Source organism: Pimephales promelas, chromosome 1 (genome assembly GCF_988280905.1).
Source record: "Pimephales promelas chromosome 1, fPimPro1.hap1.1, whole genome shotgun sequence".
Taxonomy (NCBI): Eukaryota; Metazoa; Chordata; class Actinopteri; order Cypriniformes; family Leuciscidae; genus Pimephales; species Pimephales promelas.
Genome location: NC_142769.1, coordinates 9,395,212 through 9,421,287, shown reverse-complemented (window position 1 = coordinate 9,421,287; position 26,076 = coordinate 9,395,212). Strand labels below are relative to the sequence as shown.

The 26,076-nt window shown below is 38.3% G+C and overlaps 1 protein-coding gene across 9 annotated transcripts in view; it reads left to right on the top strand.

Moving 5' to 3' along the window:
* The window catches only part of hectd4 (HECT domain containing E3 ubiquitin protein ligase 4), a 113,935-nt gene that overhangs the window by 65,434 nt on the left and 22,425 nt on the right, over window positions 1-26,076 (top strand). For 4 of the 9 annotated variants that reach the window (XM_089124599.1, XM_089124521.1, XM_089124558.1 and 1 more), the window contains exons 49-68: window positions 2,830-2,993; window positions 6,896-7,133; window positions 8,210-8,346; window positions 8,480-8,606; window positions 9,246-9,383; window positions 11,320-11,456; window positions 11,931-12,091; window positions 12,221-12,402; window positions 12,812-13,017; window positions 15,604-15,734; window positions 15,890-16,095; window positions 17,502-17,684; window positions 17,850-19,186; window positions 20,634-20,841; window positions 20,968-21,191; window positions 21,515-21,660; window positions 21,840-21,943; window positions 23,255-23,381; window positions 25,573-25,763; window positions 25,885-26,031. In XM_089124599.1, coding sequence (XP_088980725.1) covers window positions 2,830-2,993; window positions 6,896-7,133; window positions 8,210-8,346; window positions 8,480-8,606; window positions 9,246-9,383; window positions 11,320-11,456; window positions 11,931-12,091; window positions 12,221-12,402; window positions 12,812-13,017; window positions 15,604-15,734; window positions 15,890-16,095; window positions 17,502-17,684; window positions 17,850-19,186; window positions 20,634-20,841; window positions 20,968-21,191; window positions 21,515-21,660; window positions 21,840-21,943; window positions 23,255-23,381; window positions 25,573-25,763; window positions 25,885-26,031 — 4,494 coding nt within the window. The remainder of the gene's footprint in view (window positions 1-2,829; window positions 2,994-6,895; window positions 7,134-8,209; window positions 8,347-8,479; window positions 8,607-9,245; window positions 9,384-11,319; window positions 11,457-11,930; window positions 12,092-12,220; window positions 12,403-12,811; window positions 13,018-15,603; window positions 15,735-15,889; window positions 16,096-17,501; window positions 17,685-17,849; window positions 19,187-20,633; window positions 20,842-20,967; window positions 21,192-21,514; window positions 21,661-21,839; window positions 21,944-23,254; window positions 23,382-25,572; window positions 25,764-25,884; window positions 26,032-26,076) is intronic. The other 5 variants (XM_089124633.1, XM_089124678.1, XM_089124579.1 and 2 more) reach the window with 3 other exon arrangements.

The following is a 26,076-nucleotide window of genomic DNA, read 5'->3' as shown; positions in this document are numbered from 1 at the left end:
CAACCTCACCTCTAGATGCTGCTAAAATGTACACACTGCACCTTTAAAATATACTTTAACTCCGTTTATGCTCCATTGAAACTTGTAGGAATTGTTTATGTATTTATCTGGAATGATGAAGTTGCAATTTGGTACATTTTAAAATATATGAACTAAAATATATTAATGTAATATCAAATGACACGTTACATAACATTACTGCATAAGCAAGTACTTTACTTGTGCTATAGTATGTTAGTTAACACGTCATAATAGGTGCACTTCTTTAAAACATTATTAAAACACTGGTTTAAAATGTAAAACAAGAAGGTATTTGTCAATTTAATTATAATAAATGACATTTCAGGTTTTTTTTTTCATCAGTTTTTTTCCCCACTAATGTGAGTTGGCCATGTTATTCCCTAACTTCTATAACTAATGCTTTCTTTTTGCTCCTATTGCGCTCCCTAATTACTCTTTATTTCAATTGTATTTTCCCATTGCCATTTTGTTTTTTCTGAACTAGGGTGACTATTATTGACTGCAGTCGAACTTCAAACCACAATTTGTGTTTAAAGATCTATTGAAGTAAAATAATGCCAAATGTGTTTGAAACAAAAAAAAAAAAAAAAACTGTTGAATTGCATTACTTGGAAAAAATAGGCATTGCATTAACCCTGCTTCCATTCTAATACATTGTATTTTTATGACTTGCATTTTTATGGGGTGAAATTCAACATGAATATTTCACTTCAAAACATTTCAAACACTTTTCAATATTAAAAATCCAATAATCCCTTTTCAACTTTCATATTTCACTTCCAAAATAGTCCGACTGTTTAAAAAAACAACCTATAATATTCAACAGGCAATTTTCAGTCCATTTTGATGGCTTTGCAAATTCGCTTCCACAAATTCAGTGGTTCAAATTCAACAGTAAATTCAATGTTGACATCCAGGAACTGCAGGAAAAGCAGTAGCTTACCAAGCATAACCTCTTCTATTCTATATATTTATGTATGCCTACATGTACTGAATTAGATTAAACTGGGAAAGGTCATAGCACTTGCCTATTGTTGTCCTATTGTTAGTTTAAATGTAAGTCGCTTTGGAAAAAAGCATCTGCTAAATGTAAATGTAAAATTGTTTCTAACTTCAATGGCAAACTTCAATTTATTTGAATAAATGTGTGCATCATGCCTGACACCTACATGAACACTTTACAGTTGTTTTTATGACTGTAAGTTGCTTGTGTACCAATGTCGTATGTAATCTTAGAGACGGTCCCTAAATGTGCAACTGTCTAATGTCAAGCCAACTTTATGTCAGTATATCGCTGTGAAATGCTCAGCATGAACTTAACGCGTTCAAATTTCAAGCAAGTGTCCTTCTGCTTGCCTGCGAGTTTGGTTCATTTTATCTGAAGTATTGAGAGAAACCCTAGTAGCCTACTGCATGCAGCACATCTCTGCAATATAAAGTTAAGGCAACTAAACAAGCAAGAGAAATATATGTCAACTTCAAATGTAACATTGTTTCTGTATATCCGCATTGGGGAATAGCATTATAATCTCAGTCACGATAGAGAAACATGTATGTAGGCTACACAGGAAAAGTAACTGTGAAGACACTGAATTTAACATAAACAGCCTTCATAATAATTACAAATATACTTAAATTGCTGCAAATGGGTATTTATAAATAAATGGCTTGCTCTAACTGTTGCTCTGGTCTTTAACAACACACGCTGCTGGTGAGGATGAAGATTATGCTGGGTAATCTACTGCTTTTCCGAGTTGGTTCTCACTGCGGAACATGAAATCCATGGGGAGGAGTCAGATCCAGATCCAACTCCTCCCACCTTACATAAACCTAAACCTACCCAACGCTGCCCCCTGATCCCTAAACCCAACCCTAATCCTACCCATCTCCACCCCTTGGATCGTGATCTGACTCCTCCCCGTGGATCTCATGTACTGCATTAAGGTGCTACTGGATTTTTCTGCAGTTCCAGGATGTCAACATTGAATTTATTGTCGAATTTGAACCACTAAATTGTGGAAGCGAATTTGCAAAGCGATCAAAATGGACTGAAATAGCCTGTTGAATATTTTAAGTTGTATTTTTAAACAGTTTGAATATTTTGGAAGTGAAATATAAAAGGTGAATGTGGATTGTTGCATTTTTAATAATGAAAATGTGTTAAAAAATGTTTTGAATTGAAATATTTAACCATGCTGAATTTCAGCCCATTAAAATGCAAGCCCTAAAAAAATACAATGTATTAAAATGCAAGCATGGTTAATGCAATACATTTGCCATTATTTTACTTTCATAAAGATGTGACATTGAGTGTTAATATAGGAGCATAATAATTATTATTGACTCAGCTTCCTCATCTGTAAAGCTCTGTGCACAATAAAATATCACATACTCTAACATTTTCATGGTTTTATGCTTAAATTATGAAAAATACAGAGTAAGATAAAAAAACAAAAACAATTGTACTGTAAAAACAGTAGTTTGGTAGTGTTTTGTAGTTGTGTAGTGTTTTGACTAATGCTTGTTGGTAAAATTACCTTGTCAATGAAAAAGCTATCCTGGTTCTCTGTTTTTCTGTAGTGTATATAAAGTTAGTTGGGTTGCTATGTTTAGTTACTCCCCAACAGTGGTAGGCAACCATTTTAAAACATTATAAATGCCACTATTTGTCATCACTCACTTTTGTCATCTCTCGAGTTTGACATTTAATTTATTTTAATTTACATTTAGTTTAATGACATTTTTTTGGTTTGATGAAAATTTCTCCAGCTTCCCCAGTGATGATTTGTCTTGTATGTTTCGACACAGGCGATGTTGCTGGTATAGGTTGGGAGCGTTTGGAAGGCACTCCACCTCCACCCGGTCAGCCACCTAAAGGGAGGGTTTACTTCACTTACTGTGGTCAACGTCTCGCCCCTTATCTGGAGGACGTGGCTGGAGGGATGTGGCCCGTAGTCCACATTCAGAAGAAGGTTTGCAAACAAATGATAAATAAAAAGCATACCAATGGTGCACTTAAATTTCAACATGATACATAATGCTTTAAGTCCACTTATAGGTTTACTGGATACATTTTTTAAGGGGACGTTTCTTGTTATTTGAGCAACGTTTTCTTGTTATTGTGACATTACGCAAATAAATGTAGTTGCGAATAATGTATTATTATTTTCTGTATAACCAGAAATCATAGAGTATTTTAAGTTGATTCCACTGTTGATGGGAAAATGAAAGTGTTCACGGCGTGCCTGCGCCTGTCTGCCATCCAGTGCGTGCTCCAAACTCCGCACACACTCTTGGATATTGGTCAAAATGTTGTTTATTTGTGATAATCTTAGCCCTATTATTATTATTGTCCAACTTGTACTATGAATGAGATGTGACGAATTGCTTTGTTTCTTTTTTGGATAAAAGCGTCTTCTACATAAATGTTATAATAGGCTAATGATGATAATTATTATTATTATTATTATTTGCGGACACGGACCTAAAACACACTCCGTCTTCTAAGTCAAGTGACTGTAAATGTGCAAAATCAGTTTCCATTGCAGTTTTGGGAAAAAATCCTTTTTCGAATTGCCTGAAAAACCTCCTCATGCGAGCGTAAAAACTTTTTTGCGATAAGCGGGAGTTTTTGCGAAATTGACGTGTTTCCATTGAGCGTATTTTCATTTCGCAATTTCAATTTGCGCAAATTCACCTTTGGCTAAGCCCCGCCCCCCCCCTTAGTTACTGTTGCTACATCCGTCAAACTTCATCTGCGCTCTGCGTGGCTTATGCTGTAACAGCTTCCTGCTGAAATGTTATCAAACTTTTAAAGCAGCAAATAAAGTGTCCGATAGAAGTAGGCAAAAGGGGCTGCAATATGCGTTCGTTACAGGTGAAACGCAAGAAAAAACAAGGCATCCAAAATAGAGGCAAAAGCATAACGTTACTGGTCACAGTCAAAAAATGAACCGCCGCATTTCCTACTAATCGAGACGGAGGCTGGGACTAACAATATCAGGGAGCAACACTGTTTATGCAAGCTGGGTAGGTCTCTATTCACTTCTATAATCGTTATTACAAAGCAAACAGACTACACGAGTATAACGTTGTATTTATTAGCAGCGTGTGCTAGTGTATCAACAACCGGTATGAGAACCGAAAACATAACCTAACCTCATAACCTAAAACATTATAAAATGGTCTAACTAATGTAACTTCACACTCACAGTGAGGTTAGAAGTAAAAAAAGATGTGCTTGTTGATCTTTGCGGGGTTTAGCTGACTGAGGACATCCACACAGTTTAACGTTAATCCAAAGACGACACTTGGATTTTACTTCGGCTTTTGGGAAGGGAAAAAACGGACACGAGGGACGACGTTTAACCATATTTTTGATAAAATTATGACGGTAATAGCCTGCCGAGACCAAAAATATGAGATGCCTGTGAAATGAGAAAGTATATGAAAGTCTATGGAGGGCTGTGAAAAAGTGTTCGACCTCTGTGGGAGCTCATTCTTGGCTGCGCTGTGATTGGTCAATCTACATTCTATGGCTTAGCCAAAGGTGAATTGAAGGGTAATGGAAACGCAGCTAGTGTCGCCGCCCATGGAGCACTTTCCAGCACCCCTCCCAGAGAATCCAAGAGGGTCGGATATTCTGCACTGCTGTTCGGCCCGTAGATATACACGACAGTGAGAGACCTATGCCCGACCCGATGGCGCAAGGAAGCGGACCCCTCTTGTTCACCGGGGTCAACTCCAACACATGGCGGCTGAGCTGGGGGGGCTATAAGCAAACCCACACCAGCCCGCAAACTCTCACCATGGGCAATTCCTGAGTGGTAGAGGGTCCAACCTCTCTCAAGGAGTGTGGTTCCAGAGGCCCAAGCTGTGTGTGGAGGTGAGCCTGACTTTCCGTAGTCTGTACCTCTCAAACTCCCGCACAAGCTTAGGCTCCTTCCCTAACAGCGAGGTGATTATCCACATCCCTTAAGCCAGTTTCCGTGTCCAGAGATCGGGTCGTCGGGGCCCTCGCCTTCAACTGCCCTCCCCTTACGATCTTTGCTTTGGGTGGTGAGCCCACGGGAGGGCGCCCCCCACGTCACTCGTTCGGGCTGAGTCCAGTCGGGTCCCCTAGGGGAGAGGCCCGGCCACCAGCCGTTCGCATACAAGCCCCAACCCCGGGCCTGGCTCCAGGTTGGGGCCGTGGCTGTGCCATGCCGGACGACGTTTTTTTTTCCATAATGGGGTTCTGAACTAGCCTGGTTCAACCAGACTCTAGTTCATTTCATTTCCACATAGAGTCTGGAACCGCTCCATTGAGAAACGTTTACTTCCTTGTAGGCGAGTTCACTATTAAAGTTCAAATCTATTGGATCTGCCCAAAGTCACTCACGATCTGCCATAGCCAATCGCTAACGGGGTGTCGCGAGTGACGTATGTCAGGCGCCGAAATGGCTGGAAACAACAAGTCCGAATGATCAGAGGATTATGTTTACAATAGGATTTCAGTCAACGAGCGCCGCAGGTTTTGTTAATCTAGGAACAATTATTAATTCGAAATGTACATTTGACACGAAGGACAGTGATATATTCATTCAACGGCGGAAGCTGTGTCTAATCATTACAAATACGCCACTGTGGTCGTTTTCTGATCTGCCGCACATGCCTTAGCAGCTACAGTGAATGATCAGTCTTGTCTCTATCTGCAGATGTGTAATAAACAACAATTTTTCATATTACGTCTTATTGATTCTTAATTACCTTAATTATGGTCTTCAAAGTATGTGTTTGTACATTTTTATGTGGCATTTATTTTTTTTTTTAGTAAAACAAATCAACCATTGCCATCTAAAACTGAAAATCAAATATCTTCAAAGTATGGTTTTTCTCATTTTTATTTATGACAATTATTTTTTTTTAAATCACAACCAATTTGTATGATTTACAACATGTAAAACTGACACACCAACCTCGTGCACGAGTACACAAAGGGGCTCAAAATGTTCTATTCATCACAAGAATCAGTAAATATACAGTTGGGAATATGAGCGACAGACATGACTCCTGAGCGGATCTTCAACCATAGTTTAGCAGCCAGGACTCGGGGCTTCCGAACACCAGGCTAAACCGTCCGTCGGTTTATACAAACTTCCAAACTTTCTGCCTCCTTCACTTGGTCCTCAGTTGTGCAACAAGAGGTGAGACGATAACAATCCGGCTTTAAATTCTGTATATTCGGCAGTTTCTTTTCCAACAACGGACCGAATAGCTTTTCTCACGTCTTTCTCCGCTGCCATTACTGAACACAAACTGACGCGCTTACATCAACGTCATCGTTCTCAGCCACTCCCTCTATTCGCTGAATTGTCCTACAAAAAATTGGTTTCTGGAAACCTAAGGATATGGAGCGATCCCAGACATAGTACTGAAGTAAAATGAAATTGAGCGGAAGTGCGTAGGAGGGCACAGCCAGGCTAGTTCTGAACCGCTCTTAGTCTGACCTGTCACCTGGGACCCGTTTGCCTTGGGAGACCCTACCAGGTCATATAGCCCCGGACAACATTGCTCCTAGGATCATTCGGGTACTCAAACCCCTCCACCACAATAAGTTGACAGTTCAAGGAGGGGACAACAGCATAAAATAAACATTTATTAAGCTAAAAATTATTATAATTGTCATGAATCATAATTATTTTCATCATCATAATTAGTGAAATACATTTTTATGTATGGTTTAAGCATCCAAAAACTTCTTTGAGGAGCCTTATGTAGTTGTTAGTTATAAATGTATTTTTATTGTACACTGGTTTCCTTATTTGCCCTTTTAGCCCTGTTTTATAAATAGTTTCTTTTTTTTTAATAATGATTCGCCATTGTGTAATTTCAGAATACAAAGATCCACGCAAACTTTGGCTGCCGGTTGTTTGCGTACGCAGAGGGACAGGCTCACCGAAACGCTGCCGACCTTTGCATGGACCTCTCAGAGGAGATCAGTGCCAACTTTGAGGCTCTCCCCTTTGCCATGGCCTCCGACAGCGACAATGATGCCGGCACTAGTGTGGCGTCTGACTCTGGTTCTCATGGCCCTCCGTGTCGCATTGCCGCGGTCGTCACAGCACAGCAACGTGAGTGTCGACTTAAACATTAAAGGGTTAGTTCACCCAAAAATGAAAATTAAGTCATTAATTACTCACCCCCATACTGTACCAACCCCGTAAGACCTTCGTTCATCTTCGGAACACAAATAAAGATATTTTTGATTGAATCTGAGGGCTGGATCACTCTTCCATAGACAGCCTGAGGGACTGCCTCTTGACGGCCCAGAAAGTCATTAAAAGAAAAGGTTTAAATATTCCATGTGCCTACAGTGGCTCAACTATAACTTTATCAAGCGACGAGACGACTTTTTGTGCGAAAAAAAAACGTAAATAACGACTTTATTCGACTTTCCATTACTTCCTTATGGGCGCATGCGCGAGAACTGAGACGAGACCGTTCTTCTTCGACTACTTTTTGTTACCGGCTGCTCACCGCTTAGGAGTTTTACCGCCCCCTACCGTATAAGATGATGTACTGATATAGCCGGAGGCGCAAAACGTTCTGTTTACAAGCAGTACGTCATCTTATACGGTAGGGGGCGGTAAAACTCCTAAGCGGTGAGCAGCCGGTAACAAAAAGTAGTCGAAGAAGAACGGTCTCGTCTCAGTTCTCGCGCATGCGCCCATAAGGAAGTAATGGAAAGTCGAATAAAGTCGTTATTTACGTTTTTTTTTCGCACAAAAAGTAGTCTCGTCGCTTGATAAAGTTATAATTGAGCCGCTGTAGGCACATGGAATATTTAAACCTTTTCTTTTAATGACTTTCTGGGCCGTCAAGAGGCAGTCCCTCAGGCTGTCTATGGAAGAGTGATCCAGCCCTCAGATTCAATCAAAAATATCTTTATTTGTGTTCCGAAGATGAACGAAGGTCTTACGGGGTTGGTACAGCATGGGGGTGAGTAATTGATGACTTAATTTTCATTTTTGGGTGAACTAACCCTTTAACTAATATTAGTACTTTCAGCTCGAAAAGTTTTATGTACTGTACATGAGGTTAGATTGCTTTTGAATGTTGTAAAACTTGCTATCTGATTGAATGAGTAACGAATATCAGCTTTATGTGGGTTAAACTTTGGTTCCTGTGGTCTTGATTTTATTTACAGAATACAATAGTGATGCCTCTTGTCACTACAAGGTAGAACTGAGCTATGAGAATCTGGTCGTCTCGGGGCCAAACGCCCACCCGCCACTAATTGCTGATGATGAGAGTGATGATGAAGATGATGAAGACATTCCTAGGGTATGGAGAGCTCATAACTAGGCCCTTAATTTTCTCTGAAGGATTTTGAAAGTTACACCCCTAATATAGTGTAAGCACAATGTCTTTTTCAAAGAAATCTTGTATGTTTTTCTTTCGCCATCTCTTTGTAAAGGAGGATCACTATGCCTTGCTAGTGAAAGCGTGGGAAACCAAAGTTTTTCCAACCATTCGGCGTCGTTTCAGGAATGAAGCAGAGAGGAAGTCTGGTCTGGATCAGATCAAAGGAGCACTTCAGCTCGGTGAATGTCAACTTTTATTTATTTACAATGGCTAAAAGAGTCCCTCTCAGCCTATTCATCTAGTGGTCAATGTGTCCAGCTGGGAAGGCATTTCCTTGTGAAAAAGAAGTAACTTTAGCATACTTTTTTAAAATAGTACTTATTACAGAAATCGTATACTTTAAATGAATATACTTCAGTGTGAAATACATTTTATGTTTTTGGACACTTAATAGCATATTAATTGCCATTGAATGAAAATGTTGTTTTGTTTAGAGTGTTAGTTTACCCAAACATTTCAAACCTTTAATACCTTCCTTCATCTTTGAAACACAAATTAAGATATTTTTGATGAAATCTGAGAAAAAACTTGTTGCCTCAGAAGTTTAATCACTGCAGCAGCCAATGAGATTGCTTGCAACCTTGAGCAGGATCAACATAGGCCAATTAGCTTGTGCCATGCGGTGATGATGTGATTGCTTGCAGATGCGTGTAAAGGACCTATCAGCCTGTACCCTCTGGTTGACTGAACTAGATATTTATTTATGCTTTTAAAATTTGAACTACACTGCAATTGTATAATCAATACAATTATGTGCACTTTTTTTCACTAGCTTTTCTCCATGAGTTTAGTGTAAATAATGTGATTATTCCTGGCAGGAATGGTGGACATTGCACGTCAGACTGTTGAGTTCCTGTATGAAGAGAATGGAGGTATTCCTCGTGACCTCTACCTTCCAACCATTGAGGACATCAAAGATGAAGCTAATAAGTTCACCATCGACAAAGTCCGCAAAGGTCTGTGTGAAAGCGCATGTTAACATGAATATTTTCACTAGGATCTATGCACTTACTTTTGATTGGTCTATTGTGGAGATCACACATTGGTTCTATACATACATATTCACATGCATATATACTAGGGGTGTAACGGTACATGTATTCATATTGAACCATTTCGGTTCGAGGCTTCCGGTTCGGTACGCATACAAACCGAACGATTGCTTGGACCATTTTTCCTGCCGGCAAAATTCGTGCTGACGCGGCCAACACAACGTTGCGCAACATCCAAATGGCAAGGGTAATGAAAGCAGAACGAAACTGTGCTACTTGTTATGTGCTTCATGGATCGTTTATCAGTTCGGACCAGCAATATCTGTGCAGCGCGAGCCGATCTCGATCAAGCAACACTGTTACCACACCGCGCTAAGAGATCCGGTAAAGAAAACATTTGAATTTGCCACTGAGGTAATAACATCGCTGCGAGATCTAGTGAGATGCATTCACATTTCTCCGTTATTAACCGTAGATCTCTATTAGATCAAACAGCGCTGACGTGGAAACCAGGAGAAACATTGTGCCATGAATGAACTAGTAATACTTTACGTCCACAGACCAGCAACATTCACCATGGATTTAATATAGTAACACTCAGTGGTGGAATGTAACAAAGTACAAATACTTAGTTACTTTACTTAAGTACATTTTTCACGTATGTTTACTTTACTTAAGTACAATAAATAGTGCATACTTTTTACTTTTACTTCGTTACATTTTGCAGCAATTATTATACTTTCTACTCCACTACATTTCTACAACTTCTGTTACATTTTCGTTACATTTTCTGATCAGTTTCTCCCCTGCCAAAACGTAATCTGACCGTCCGTTCATTGCACGTTTGTCTCACCAGTGACGTTTGGTTGCCATAGATACATCAACCCGGTTACACTAAATGCGTCTCACACGCAGTGTTTTTGTCGTGCAACTCATACGCGAAAATTTGTTTTTACGTGCATAGGAAACGCACCGTGTGTAATATACGTTTGGTTTGGTTAGGATTATGGCAAGCCAAGAGGTTCAGAATTACACCATAAGTTAATCTTGTTTACTGCCAAACATATAGTAAGTTATTAACATATAGTAAGGATAAGCATGATGTATATTGTCTAATTGCAAGCTTGTTTCAGAAATGGTGACATTTTTTTCCATCATTATTGAACATCATTATAGGAGTAGGCTATTACTGTAGGTTGAATGAGTTAGAATTAAATGTTTTATTAATCATTAGAAAATAGACATTAAGATAATAAATTGTTATGCAAGTACTTTTACTTTTAATACTTAAAGTACATTTAAAATAAAGTACTTTTTACTTAAGTATGGTTGTCAATGTGTTACTTCTACTTTTACTAAAGTAAATATTTATCTGGGTATTTGTACTTTTACTTAAGTACTGAGATTCAGTACTTCCTCCACCACTGGTAACACTAACTGGAACCAGTTTGGCTTGAATGGTGAAATGCTTTCAAGTACTTCACACATCTTTTTCCAGCACTTCAAAATTCAAATATTATATAAATAAATATATATTTAAACGTTATTTTTAATGTGATGACCAAAACATTATTTGTTCATCCTTCAAAGATGACCCCCATTTATAAACCTGAAAGTTTCAAGATCTAGGAAAACTCACACTTATTTAAAAATATTTTTTCTTTAAACAAATAGGAAATTTCTCTGGCATTTCTTTCTTTTTGCTGTATCGAAAACGTACCGAACCGTGACTTTAAAACCGAGGTACGTACCGAACCGTGATTTTTGTGTACCGTTACACCCCTAATATGTACTGAATTTTATAATTGCACCAGTCAGAATTGCATTGATGAGACTGCACCGATAAGTGCTATTTTAATATTACAATAACAGGTTAAACATGTAACCATTTTCCCCACAGGTTTAACAGTGGGCATCCGCTGCCCAGAGGGAAACAACACCTGTAGCAGCACAGGTGGAACAGCCTTACCAAAGTTTGCCATCCGGGGCATGTTGAAGACTTTTGGCTTGCATGGTGTCGTGCTCGATGTAGACTCTGTGAGTATCCACAGTAGTCAAATTTTGACTTTGAAATCACTCAAAAAAGATTGAAAAAAGCAAAAAAAAAGGCCACATTTAATGTGGGGAAAATATATTTTATTCTGCATAAAGAAAATTAAGCCTTATTTAAATCATTTTTGACTCTGTGCACCTTGATGCATACTTTATAATTATTACTTTGCCCGTTTTGACTGATGACTTTGACGTGAGCATAAAAGATAATGAAATCAGCATACAAGATAATACTCTTATGATTGAGGGATAAAAATGTGAAATACTTCACATTTTATAAATATAAATGTAAATATTTGTCCATGATTGCATTATTTTGTTCGTAAAATTAAAATAGCCCATACATATTTTTGACAGGCTATGTGATATTCATTCTTATATACACACTAGCATTTGAACCTCTTCTAAATGCAACAAATCTGAAACTTCGCTGAAATGTCTTCATTTGTGTGTATTCAGGCCAATGAACTGGTCCAGGTGGAGACATATCTCCGTAGTGAGGGTGTGTTAGTCCGGTACTGGTACCCCATTGAGATGCTTGAGAGGCCGCCAGCAGGGTCCCGCAGGGCTGCAGCAAATGGCCTGGTGTCTCTGGACAGCAGCAACATCCAAATTCATCGGTAATGCATTTTTTTTTTTTCAAGATGGTTTTACTATTGTAGATTTAAAAAATATTGGATTTTAATGATAGAGTTCACCTGTTAAAGGTAATGCTAAAGCTTAATGTTCAGTGTGCTTGTGTGTTTCAGGGAGCTGCTGCGTTGTGAAAGTTCTCTCGCCCGTCTGTACTGCCGCATGGCATTGCTCAACATCTTTGCTCCCAAGAGCCCTCACACATTCACACGTCTCTTCCACATTCCCGCTGTACGAGACATCACACTTGAGCACCTGCAGCTCTTGTCTAATCAGCTGCTGGCTCCACCTTTGCCAGGTGATGTCATACAAATATTTTGAGGAACACAGGTTTTTGATTTGAACTTGTATAAGTAACTACTTAGTGTCGGTTGTAACGGATTACAAGTAATGTGCATTATGTAATCAGATTACTTTTTTATTTATTGAGTACAGTAATGCATTATTTTAAAGGATTAGTTCACCCAAAAATGAAAATGAATTAATTCAAACAAATTAAGATTTTTTTTTTATGAAATCATTTAATAATATTAATAAATACAAGTTTTATTTTTAATAATGTATTCTTAAATATTGAAATTAACATTATTTACAATTAATTGTTCATTGTTAGCTCATGTTAATTAATGCAACCTTATTGTAAAGTGTTACGAAAAAAAAATCATGAAACTCTTGTGTATTTGTTCATTTCCCTTTGTCTTCTGTAGATGGCAGAATCAGTTCTAACTCTATTCTGCTGGCCCAGTCTGTTCTCCACGAGCTCCAGGGCAAGAGCTGTTCTCCGACTGAGCTCTTCTATCAGGGAAACGCACAGACCATCAGTGAATGGCTGACGGTGGCCATCAGCAGAGCTCTGCACCAGGGCGAAGACAGCCTTCTCGAACTCACTAAACAGATCTGCTGTTTCCTTCAGGTACTAGTGCCTCAACTTATTTGTGCCCATTATATCAATATAACAGTGGATTGTTTTGAAAACCATGATTTGTATACGTAGGCAGAAAGTAGAGATAAATAAGAGAACAAAATTCTGCAACAAAAATAGAACTTTTACTTTTCTCAAGGGAAAATGATTATTTTACTCTTAATATTATTTTCTTTTTTGTGATCATAAGACATCTATTATTTAGAACGTTAATGAATGCATTTTGAATCAGGCAGTTAATTACTTTATTCACTGCAAATCCACCATTATGATCTGTGATATTTAAATATGTCCAATATTCAAATTAATATTAGTTATTGACCATTTTTAAAATATAATGATTTAAAATGTACTTTAATATAAGATAATGACACTAGCTTTTCAACATCGACACTGTTATTGAACCAGGGTTATTATAGTTAAAAATAATTATTATAGTTAAAAATGTATTATAGTTAAAAATGGTTCTATAGTTATTATAGTTTGTTACGTGAAATAAAAGAATCGTTAACTGAACCAAAATAAACATTTTTACCTTGATGTACTAAAATAACTCGCACCAAAACTGAAATAAAAAATAACAAAAAATGTATAGACATATAAACAATTTTATTTAATAATTTATTAATTTTACAACGTTTGGTTATTTTCCTGTTTATTACTGTGTATTTACTTTGAAACGATAAAGCACTATAGGAATAAATGCACTTTTTGTGATGGTTACACTTTATTTTACAGTGTTCTTATTTTACACAAGTACTTACTGTAGAAATAACACTAATTTAAGCATAATTACATGCTACTAACCCTAAACAAAACCCTAATCCTACCCTAACCCCATAGTAAGTAGGGCTGAACGATTTTGGAAAATAATCTAATTGCGATTTTTTTTTTTAACCAATATTGCGATTGCGATTTAATATGCGATTTAAAAAAAAAAGTTATTTACCTTCTGTATTAGTCGACAAAAACAAGCAATAAATCATTGTACAGTAGGGATGGGAATCTTTAGATAGCTCATGATCCGATCTACTTTTTTTCTTATTAATTAATCTTAATAACTCTTAAAATATGTATTTAATTACATGTGTAAAAACACATACTTTAAAAAAATAAATATAAAAAAACATTTAATTAAACCAATTACATGTTAAGAATTTTAAATAGGCTATATAAAATAATATAGCTTCAAAATATAAAAGCTAGTAAATAAAGAGAAACAAAAAAAAAAAACATTACAAGCAATAAACAAAGAGTGGTCTCAGTATTTAAAAGTAGGCTGTCTGAATGTTTTTCATTCAAGAGCTGGAGTGATTTCCCCTCAGTTTAGATACGATAAGCTGCATTCACACTAATGCATATATCTCTTTTGAAATTGTAAATGTGGTTTGTCCTGTTGGTTTAAGATATAACTGACCGTGTTTACGTCAATTTCGCGTCATAAAAGCATTTTGACATGCAAGTACATTTACCAATGAGTCGCTCACGGCCGCATGCACGAGCGCTCTTTACAAAGCACGCGTTAGTATTTTAAAATGAAAGCAGCCTTCTCAGTGATTTTCATGGTTTTAATATAAGCCAACTGCATTCCAAAATACATAAATAATGCCTCTGTGAAGCATTTGTAAAGAAAATACCCGCGGGAGAGAACGCGCACTGCAAGTGTGACGTTATAACATCAAGCAAAGCGGCAAAACCTGTTCAATGAAGCCCGCGAATGTCCTTGTAATTTGGTTCAACCCCGACCTTTATAAAATAACGTTACTATGTTTTGGAAGGTTCGAGCGGTGTCGTGTGTGTGAGTGAGGAAGAGAGAGAGCGAGAAAATCGAAGCAAGCAGATTCAGAACACGGTTCGTTTCTAAAGCACGCGCAGCGTCATCACGCATCTGTGTTTAAAAACTAAGCTCAGACTCGATTCTGAAATTCTCTGAATCGATCCAGGATTGTTGAGGAGAGGAGAGAATAAATACCACAATAAACTGTTCTTTTCTGGACGCCAGACCGCGTAGCGTGGCAAGTTGATGCTTTATCTTGCAGACTGCTTTTCTCTCGCGTGTCAAGTGACCAGTGTAATCGCAGCTCTTGCGATTACAAAATCGCGTTTCATCATATCGCGATTTTATCGCGAATGCAATTAATCGTTCAGCCCTAATAGTAAGTACATGTTGTTAATTAATTTCACTCAGCACTTAAATGTATAACAACACTGTAACAAGGACACCTTTAAAATAAAGTGTTAACCTTTTAATTTGACATTATTACAAAGTGGACTTAGAAATGTTTTTAAGTAAGGGGTTAAGTGTGTTAAGAAACGTTGCACTTTATTATACATTCCTGTTCCCCATGTACATACTATGTACTACTTATTATATTAATTGCAATAACTGGGCACTAACCCTGAACCTCCCCCTAAACCTATCTATAATCCATGTAGTTACCTTATATTACCCAGTACTTTCTTGGGTAAGTACACTGTAAGTACACATACTGTAAAATAAAGTGCAGCCAAACATGTTAAATAATTATTGGTTGTTACAATTTTAGTTACATTCTTTAATGTTTGCTGAAAATTCAGACTGCACCTGAACAGTTCACATTGGAAGAGTTTCCCATCACTGAGTCCAAGGTCAGCATGGATGTGAACTTCCCCGGGGCTGCCTTTGTGCTCGTCTCTTGCAAAGAGAGCCAAGTCAGCTGCCGCAAAGAGTGAGTTCATATTGATTCATAATATTATGTCTGAATCACCTGTTTTTGCCTCTTACTTTCATTAGTAAGTCTAGTTGCACTAAGCAGGAAGCTTTGCATAGTAAACGTCTTTCTGTTAAGTATTCTACATGCTCATGTGTGTTTTTTTTTCTTAGTTCCTCTCTATACAAAGCCCCTTGGACTCGTGTAATGGTGTACGGACTTGGTCACAAGGTGCGACGAAACGGCCAGCTGAATCTGATGGAAGCAGTTTGCTACCCTTTAGACGCCTCCCCGTCTAACACAGGACTCACCCCTCCACCCACAGCCAACCAGTATCCCAACATCATCATCCCCACTGACAAAGTGCATGTCAAACTAGGCATGTCAAGAACTTGTTACATTCTACATACTGTACATTTTCAGATTTCAGCTACACATAAGGTTGTACTTCAATAAATATAAAAATGTCTTTGCTAATGTACAAATGTAAGCAAAAGAGGCCACTTAAATCAGCATCTAGGGTATACCTTGTGAAAAAAAAAATATACTTAGGTTAAGAGTTAATATACACTACAAGTGCACTTTAATACACTCAAGTACACTTTTATAAATAGCATTTCATTGCTCTTTGAAAAAGTTTATCTTTTAAAGTAAATTTTAAATCATGATGTTTTAACATTTTTATCCTTTAAAGAAGTCCACTTATTTTGATGTGTTGACTAACATACTAAAGCATATGTAAAGTACTTTATTATATTTTTTAACTGTAGTATCGTTCAATATTACATTTAACATTAATATATTTTTAGTAAATTGCAACTTTATCATTACAAATGGGTAAATACAAATATATTTAAATGCATATCATAAAAGTTTATATATTTTAGTTTACCATAAAGTCTTAAAGTAAATTTAGCAGTATATTTTAACCATATTTCAAAGACAATAGAATTATGAAATTACATTTAAAGAAATACTTTAGTCCAACTTAAGTGGGTCGGAACTCTATAGTTGAAATATAAATTTGAATTAAAATACATTTTCATTTTATTGCAGTTAACCTTCAGTTAATTGTCTAAAAAATACATTCAGTGCACACTTAAGTATATTATTTTGACGTATATAATTTCTGTAAAAAGTACTCTTTTTGAAAAGCATGCAAAGTATTTCATTTTTCACAAGGGATGCTATGTACCACATACCTGGAAAACACATTATAATTAATTATATATTCTGTATTTATATGATCTTTGCAATTGGTTTGCTTTACCAAAGAGAAATTTGATGTTTCATTGTTATGAAGTGAGTTATGACATTTTGATATTTTACTAGTTCAACATTTTTTTTTTTTAAACTGAAACATACACGTATTAATTGTTCACAATAAAGGAGCGGTTACTTTACACTTTTAATTCCTTTGACGTCATTATGCATGCAAATGAAAGCTCATGCAAATTTGGCTGCATTCCAAAGTTGAAGTTTGGTGTGACCTCTGACTTGCGTGACCTCTTAGCTGAATTTAAAGAATGCAAACTTTAATGTAGTGTTGGAGTAAAATGGTGTAGATACAATACAGTATGTCCAAAATGTCAAAATATTTAATATCTTAGTTATTATTCTACACTCCTCGGAGTGTGACACACTATTTCAACCCCTGCAGTGTCTGTAGAAGTCTAATCTATTGACCTCTGTTGTGACCGTGGGATAAGATCAATCAGAAACTCTTTTAGAAAAGGGTGAATTTTCATTTAATGCCGACTTTAATTTGTATTTTGGTCCTGTCAGCAGGTGTATCTCCCCCTCCTGGTGCAGTGCTGGTATTGCACTCGTTGCCTCTTGAGTTTCCATTGGCTATGGCCTTTGCTGAACAGCTGCTAACCTACACCGTAGGAGAAACCACTGACCGCTCTGAGGATGAGCTGGACACTGTGCCCACTTCTGTGCTTATGCAGGTTGTGGAGTTGCTTGGTGAGAAATGTTCATTTTGCACCAATTGCTGTCCCAACCTGAAGGCTGGTTAGGAGAAATGTGTGAAGAGTTTGAAAAAGTTTTTAAGTATTGAGAAATGGGTCCTAGCTATATATATATTTTTTTAATGTAATTCCTTGTCACACTTGCTTTATCTTTGTTTAGGTGGCCTTTTGTGGACCACTGATCTTGCTCCGTGCATCAAGGAGCTGATCTTCCACCTGCTTGCAGAGCTTCTCCGCAAGATCCATGCCTTTGAGCGGCGCAAGACCCCTTCGGGCCTGTCCAGCCACATTACACTGCTCCTCAACCCCTGCCTAACAGTTCTTATGGTTCTTCAAACGGAACTACGAAAGCTTTATGACCATGAGACCCAAAGTTGGGGTTTAGTTAGCGGCGGTTCCTGCACTTCCGCAACGGGTAGTGGTGGAGCAATCGCGCTCTCTGCCGAGCGAAGCCGCTTCTCGACGTACTTCCACGCTCTGATGGAGGTGTGCCTGGCAGTCGCTGAAGTGACTCTGCCACTCAGTACGGGTGCAGGGACGTCGGTAGTAGGCGCCCCTTTGTCTACGAGCACCGCCAACTGTAGTGATTCCTCGTCCTCTTCGTCATCCTCCCCAGGCCAGACGCCACAAAGTCCGAGTTTGCTTTCGAAGCGCAAAAAAGTGAAGCTAAAGCGAGAACGGGCAGCAGTCACTGTTGCTTCAGCAGCTGCCATCTCAGGGAAACATGGCTCCGGAAGTGGTGCAAGACCGTCAGAATGTGATCATGCTTTATTAAACATGGCTGGAGGGAAGCCAGAAGACATGTTGTGGTTTCACCGTGGGTTGACATTACTCTTGATTTTACGCCACCTTGCTAACAAAGACCCACAAGGTCTTGGTGTCACCGGGGATGCCGTCGCAGATGCTTGCCAAGCCTTGGTCGGCTCCACTGCTCACAGCCGATTGCTCGTGCTCTCAGGAATCCCAACTCACTTGGAGGAATCCGTAGTTCGCAATGCGATCCGAAGGGCTTGCAATGCGCACGGGGGTCTCTTCAAGGACGAGATCTTTATTCCAGTTCAGGAGGAAGACCCTAAAAAAGCCAAAGCTGAAACTCTAGCATGTATTCCCCAAGATGCAAAGAGAGATTGCACTGCAGGAAGCCCAAATAGCAACAGTACAACGTTAGCTTTGAGTGCCTCAGCTTCAGCGAGTCAGGCGTCTTTACAGGGAGCTTCCAGGGCTGCTGGGGAGCTTCTGGTAAACCAAGAGTTGGTGACCTCTCAAACAGCACCTTCCCTGCCACAAACACCCCTGGATCCCCACACGGTGTCCAGTCAGGAGAGTCTGGATGTGTCTCTATGTAGCACAGGGAGTCAAGGTAGTCTCGGCAGCCTTGGGGAGCAGCTGGATAGTGGTGCAACGTCAGTCTCAGATGGGAGCTCCATGTACACTGTTGCCTCTCCAGACATCCATGCCAGTGTGACTCGACGGATCAAAGGCTATGCTGTCATAGAGGTGGGTGGGACATTTGATCTTATAAAACACCAGCAACGATAACATGAGTTAAAATTTGGGACCAAGTCGGTACTGAAATTTAAAAATCAACACCGCGTCAACACAATGGCCAATCAGAGGTGTTTGAGAATCTGTTTAAAAACACTTAAAGTGTTAGTTCACCCAAAAATGAAAATTAAGTCATTAATTACTCACCCCCATGCTGTACCAACCCCGTAAGACCTTCGTTCATCTTCGGAACACAAATGAAGATATTTTTGATTAAATTTGAGAGCTAGATCACTCCTCCATAGACGGCCTAAGGGACTAGCACTTGACGGCCCATAAAATCATTAAAGAAAATGTTTAAATATTCCATGTGCCTACAGCGGCTCAATTATAAGTTTATCAAGCGACGAGAATACTTTTTGTGCGAAAAAAAACATAAATAACGACTTTATTCCACTATTCCATTACTTCCTTATGAGCCTTAAGACGAGAATTGAAGAGATTTCCAGAACGCATGCGCGAGAACTGAGCTGAGGACGTTCTTCTTCGACTACTTCTTGTGACCGGCTGCTCACCGCTTAAGAGTATTACCGCCACCTACCGTATAAGATGATGATCCATATATAAGGCGCTCCGGATTGTAAGGCGCACAGCACTGTCGAATTTGAGAAGATTAAAGGCTTTTAAGTGCGCCTTATAGTGCGGAAAATACGGTAATTGAAACGCGTATGTACAGCGCGCGTCTTCCTCTGCTTGTAAACAGAAAGTTTTGCGCTTCCAGCTATATCAGCACGTCATCTTATACGGTAGGGGGCGGTAAAACTAGCGGTGAGCAGCCGGTAACAAGAAGTAGTCGAAGAAGAACGTCCTCGTCTCAGTTCTCGCGCATGCGTTCTGGAAATCTCTTCAATTCTCGTCTCAAGGCCCATAAGGAAGCAATGGAATAGTCGAATAAAGTCGTAATTTATGTTTTTTTTCCGCATGAAAACTATTCTCGTCGCTTGATAAACTTATAATTGAGCCGCTGTAGGCACATGGAATATTTAAACCTTTTCTTTAATGACTTTATGGGCCGTCAAGTGCTAGTCCCTTAGGCAGTCTATGGAGGAGTGATCCAGCTCTCAAATTTAATCAAAAATATCTTTATGTGTGTTCCGAAGATGAACGAAGGTCTTACGGGGTTGGTACAGCATGGGGGTGAGTAATTAATGACTTAATTTTCATTTTTGGGTGAACTAACCCTTTAAAATGCCAGAGGGAAATGCTAGTATCATCACATTTTTTTAATTTCAGTACCGAAGTCAGTACTTTTGACAACTCTAGTGCACTTACTATTCTGAGGCCACTTTTAAGACAGAGATATGCTTCATTTTCAGTGTTATGCTAAATCTTGCTTATAGCCTGTCTAAAAAGAAATTAGAAATCCAATAATGTGACTGTTTTCGCTTTTGTTGTACAGGTAAGGGCACGGGCCCAGGTGGAGAAGATTCGGGCCAGTCTTTTCAACAGCAGTGATCTCATTGGCCTTTCCAATCTTGAAAGGGAGGAGGAGCTAATGGAGATGACCAATGAGGAGATCCTCACTGCCTCAAGTGTAAATCAGAGTTTATTTGACACTCAAGGAAGTTCTGTCCTTGAAGAGTACTTCCTTGATAAATCAATCAGAGGTGGGTTGCTTTCTTAATCTTAGAATTGTGTGTTATTTTAGACTATCTGCAATTCTTTTTGCAATGAAGCAATCGCTATAACTTTATCAAGTTTGTTAGATGTTTTATTAGTTTTTGTGCTTGTAGGAGACAAATTGGTTCCTGGGGCACGTGATGTGCTAACAGACATCTTTAAGAGCTGCGTATATGCAGAGCAGGTTCTGAGCCCCATTCCAACAAAACCTGTGAAAGTATCAGACATTTATCTCAGCAAAGAGCAGATCAACTCTCAGACACCAGGCAACCTGCTCCATGTGTTTTTTACACACGTACGGCCTCCCAAGAAGGTGCTTGATGACCAGCTCACACAGGTGATGTCCTCAGAATAGTCATTCATTTAATAATATTAAATTAAATTTGCTAAATTTGAATGATAATTGATTAATGTCATTACGATTACTAAAAATTGACTTACCTAGATGTAATCTACACTTATAGTGTCATGTCCTTTCGTAATTTTAAGATGCATGAACACATGAAACATATTTATTAATAAATAAAAAGTGTTGCATGCACTTTTAATCCGCACCTTTGTGTTATACTATTACATACGTTTTAGGAAACAGTTGAGCAGACAAAATTCTTGACTGGGCCAAAGTAGAAATGATTAAAACCTTGGTAATTGTGTTTGCAGATTCTCCGCAAATATGGCACAGTAAAGCCCAACAAGAACAAGCACAGCAAGGCAGGCAAAGAGCAGCACCAAGGCAAAGTGGTCAGCACAAAAAGGCCTATCACCAAACCCCCGACCAAAGAGAAGTCCATGCTTAACAGTGTTAGGTGAGTACTAACATTAGGCCACTAACTTGGTAAACCACTAAAAGCTAAACAGTTTTTATTGGGAAGTTATTTAAATCGTTTAAGTCTAATGCAAGCATCCCTTCCTATAAAATGCATAATAAAGTTATGATTTAAACTTCTTAATGGTTCTCACAATATGGTAAATGTTGTTTCTCCAGAACTGTGCTAAGTGAGAAAAAAACAGTCCTCAAGCCAAAATCTCCAGAGAAGACCAAGCCTGATGAAAAAGACCCTGAAAAGTCTCCTGCCAAAAAGCTTGAAGGTTACTACTATAATATTCTTGGTTTCTGTACAAATGAACATACACCTAGCACATGGTTACCTTAGGAAAAAGAACTGAACTTAGTTGTATTGATTGTGCACATGTAGTGTGCTTCAAATCTTAAAGGACAAGTCTGGCGCAAAATGAACCTTTCGTCTAATTACACATTGGTACATAGTCAACCGTTCTCTGAGATTTGTTTTTATGATTATCAAATGTAAAGAGTTTTATCTCTAAAAACTCTTTAGCTTATAATGCTAGTATATGGGGCATATTGTAATGAAAATAAAAATAGTTAATACCACTAACAAGGCTCAAAATGGCCACTACAACTAACACGGTAGCATAATCAGGGTCCCTACATGCAAACCAAAGCAATGAGAATGTTGTAAGTGTACAGACCGTTTAATAAGAAGATATTTTATAAAGACAGTCCACTTCACGAATACTGGCAGGAGCCATATTTGGAAAACAGTCTCGAGCAGTCGAACCACGAACGCCGAGCCACTTAGAACGTTCTCAATGCTTCGGTTTACCCTGATTATGATACCGTGTTGGTGTTGGGCTATTTTTAGCCTTGTTAGTGGTATTAACTAGCCATTTTTATTTTCATTACTCTATGCCCCATATACTAGCATTATAAGCTAATCAGTTTTTAGAGATAAAACTCTTTACATTCGAGAATCATGAAAACAAATCACAGGTTTACTATGTACCAATTGTAATTAGACCAAAGGTTTATTTTGTGCCGAGATTTCCTTTAAAAGTATATTTTCAATATTCTTTACTTGTACAGTTATAAATAAACTGTACTGTACTTAATATAATATTAATGAAATCAAAGGCCACTTAAATGTATTTAAAGAGAGACACTTAAGTGCACTTTTAAATCATTGTTTTAATAATTTCCTGTCATGCTTTAAAGAAGTACAGTTATTTTGAAATGTTGACTAGCATACTAACGAACATGTAAAGCACTTGTACTGTGCTTGATTATAATTTTCCTTTTGCGTGTTATTCAATATTATTTAACATAATATATTTTAAATATGCTAAATCATTCTATCATTATACTATTTGTAATATACGTATATATATGTAATACAAGTTTCAATAGAAATGACATTAAAGTATATTTAATTTACCATAAATGTTTGTAGTACATTCAGCAGTTCACTTTAAACATATTTCAAAGACAACAGAGGTCATTATAAAATATCATATAAAGATTAAAAAAAAAAACTTTAGTATATTTTAAGCTCATTGATTGTCTCTCATGTATCTTAACATTTCACCTTTCCTCTATCCCAGTAGTGCCAGAAGAGAAGTTTTTGACCCTGGAAGGTTTCCACAAGTTTACTCTAGACAGAGCCAAGCAGGATATTCGCAGTGTTTGGCGTGCAATCCTGGCATGCGGTTATGATCTGCACTTTGAAAGGTTTGTACCTTCTCTTTTATAGAAAATGGGCCAGATTCATGATAATCTTCTTAAAAAAGAAGTTAAGTAATTTCTAAAGATAAGATAAGGCCATTACCATATCTGAATTTCAGCTCTGGAGCTTCCTCAGCACTGTCTGTTGTATAGACAGTAGGGTTGTCACGATACCAAAATTCTTGTTTGATAGCGATACCAAGTCAAGAATTGCGATTTCGATACTTTTTCGATACTTTTCCTGAAAAGGAAAGTATTTCTTACAAGGTGTTTCACATGCTCCTCCTCTGCGTAGGTCTGTGCTCTTTGAATGCTGTAATAACCTAATATAAATAGATCACTGACAAACATTATAATCATATAGCCTATAGAGCATTTTAGCTGATGTTTTGTATGCTTTATTTTAGTAGTTTGCAAATTATTTATGCTATCTATGAAAGTTGGGGTGAAAGTTGTACAGCTAATACAAAAATAAATAAAACAACTCCAGTTAACTAGCAGATAATGCATTTAGATCGCTATTAAAGAAGAGATCTAGCACTAAAATCTATTGTTTTTTAAATCAAGCACAGCGCTCTTTTTCGCTGCTATCAGTTGCATGGATACAGTGTCTTTTGCGGCTTGTGTAGTCGCGCACCATCTTCACTCGGACGAGCGCTTCAGTGCAGTGCTGTAGTACTCGAGACTCGGTCTCGAGACCATATTTTAATGTTCTTGGTCTTGTCATGGACTCGTGTGCATTTGGACTCGGAATTGACTCGTACTCGAACATTTTTTTTTTAGGACTCGGACTTATTCCCGAGTCCACTCGAGTTCAATTCAAAATATTTTTCATGATTATTAATTTATGTTAATAAAATATTTCTTTAAATTGATTGACACGCCCAGTGATTGGTGATTTCTAGTGTGCAACTGCGCATGACAAATTGTAATAAAAATTACTTTTAACACCACCTACTATGTGGCCTTTTTACCCTAAACTGATCATATTTTTTAAACTCTAAGTAAATTCAGTAAAAAAAAAAAAAAAAAAGAATTTCTCTAAGTAAATAAAAGTAAATTAGGTAATCAACCCTCACTGGTCTCGGACTCGACCGTCTCTGGTCTCGGACTCGACTCTCTATGGACTCGGTCTTGACTCGGACTCGAGTGAGGTGGTCTCGACTACAACACTGCTTCAGTGTATCGTCTTTGCAGAGACTATTGTGTACAGACCGTCGGATGGTGTTGCTAAGCACTTGCAAATTATAACTATCAGACCGGCCTTCGCGAACTCGAAACACTACCGGCCCACTGGGAAACATCCTGACCCTCCCGATTGCCACTCCGCTACTGACCGTCGGCCACAGTATCACTTGTGCTCGCACCTGCAGCCATCTCGCTGTAGTGTTTGTCTCATGACAGCTGCAGCTTCTTTGCTGTGTGCTTGAGGAGAAAAAACACAGACGTCCATACAGGGAGGGACTGGAAGCGTGCGTTGAACACACCACAAATCGGGAACGTGGTCATTCATAGAAGTATCGATACTAATAAATTTTGGTATCGTGAGGTTTTTAATTTCTGAGTATCGCGATACTTTTGATGTATCTGTGCACCGTGCAACACTAATAGACAGTGATACGTACAGTAACAATGCTGTCTGTTTTACTGAATCAATGCGAGCCTCAGTCCTCATTCTTTGAAAGTGCATGTCAGCGTCTTCTCGACATGTCAACTCAAAAACTAAACTCTTCTCAGCCTCAGCTAAAACTGGCGGATCAAAGAAGACTTTGTTCACGGGCAGCCAATGTAGACCATAGGCTGGCATTTTGCAAATTTGTTACAAACCTAAGTAGGTTCATGCTGGAAGTAAGACTATAACTACTGATGACTCTTTCAAGCAGTTTAGAATCGGTTCTTTCTTTTGGGAGACAAGGATATTCGTCTTGGACTTTGATATTAGAAACTTTGCAGACCTTTTACATTCACAAACAGCTATAGTACACTATATGAAATAATATCTGTTTTTTGTTTTGTGAATTCCGCCTCAAAACTGCTTCCATACTACTACATGCATGTTTCTGGCTTCTGCAGGTCTCACTTGTTCTAGTTTCTGAATAAACGGATGGAGTTTTGGAGTAGTATTTTAAAATGACTAGAATAATGAATGTAACTATAAACTATTATAAAGTAAAAAAAAAAAAACTTCTTGTTTTAGATGCACATGCATCGACTCCCGTCATGCTCAAAAAGCCAGTAGAAAATGGACCTTCGAGATGGACTTTGCGTTGGTCCAGTTTGTGAACCGTCTCTGCCGACATCTGGCCATCACACCTGCCCGGCTACATCCACACGAAGTTTACATCGACGCTAAGGATGTCGTTGATCCCCAAGTCGCATGCTTGTTAGGCAAGTCCATCTTCATTTTATGTTATGCTGTTAGATTTGGATTATGAGATGTTTTCATGCAATTGCAGATTGCCCACGTTTTTAGCCCGGATGTACATTGAATGTAATTCTGATCACACAGGTGTTCCAGTCGAGAGTTTGCGACTGCGCTTTGCTTTACTGCAGTCACTCAACAGCACATTGGAGAGCTTCTTCCTGCCATTAGTGGAGTTAAGGCTGACGCAAACCTATCAAAACAGCATAGCAACCCTTCTGTGTGAGGCCAAAGGTCAGTCATCACATAAACATTCACACAGGCCTTTTTGTACAGGAT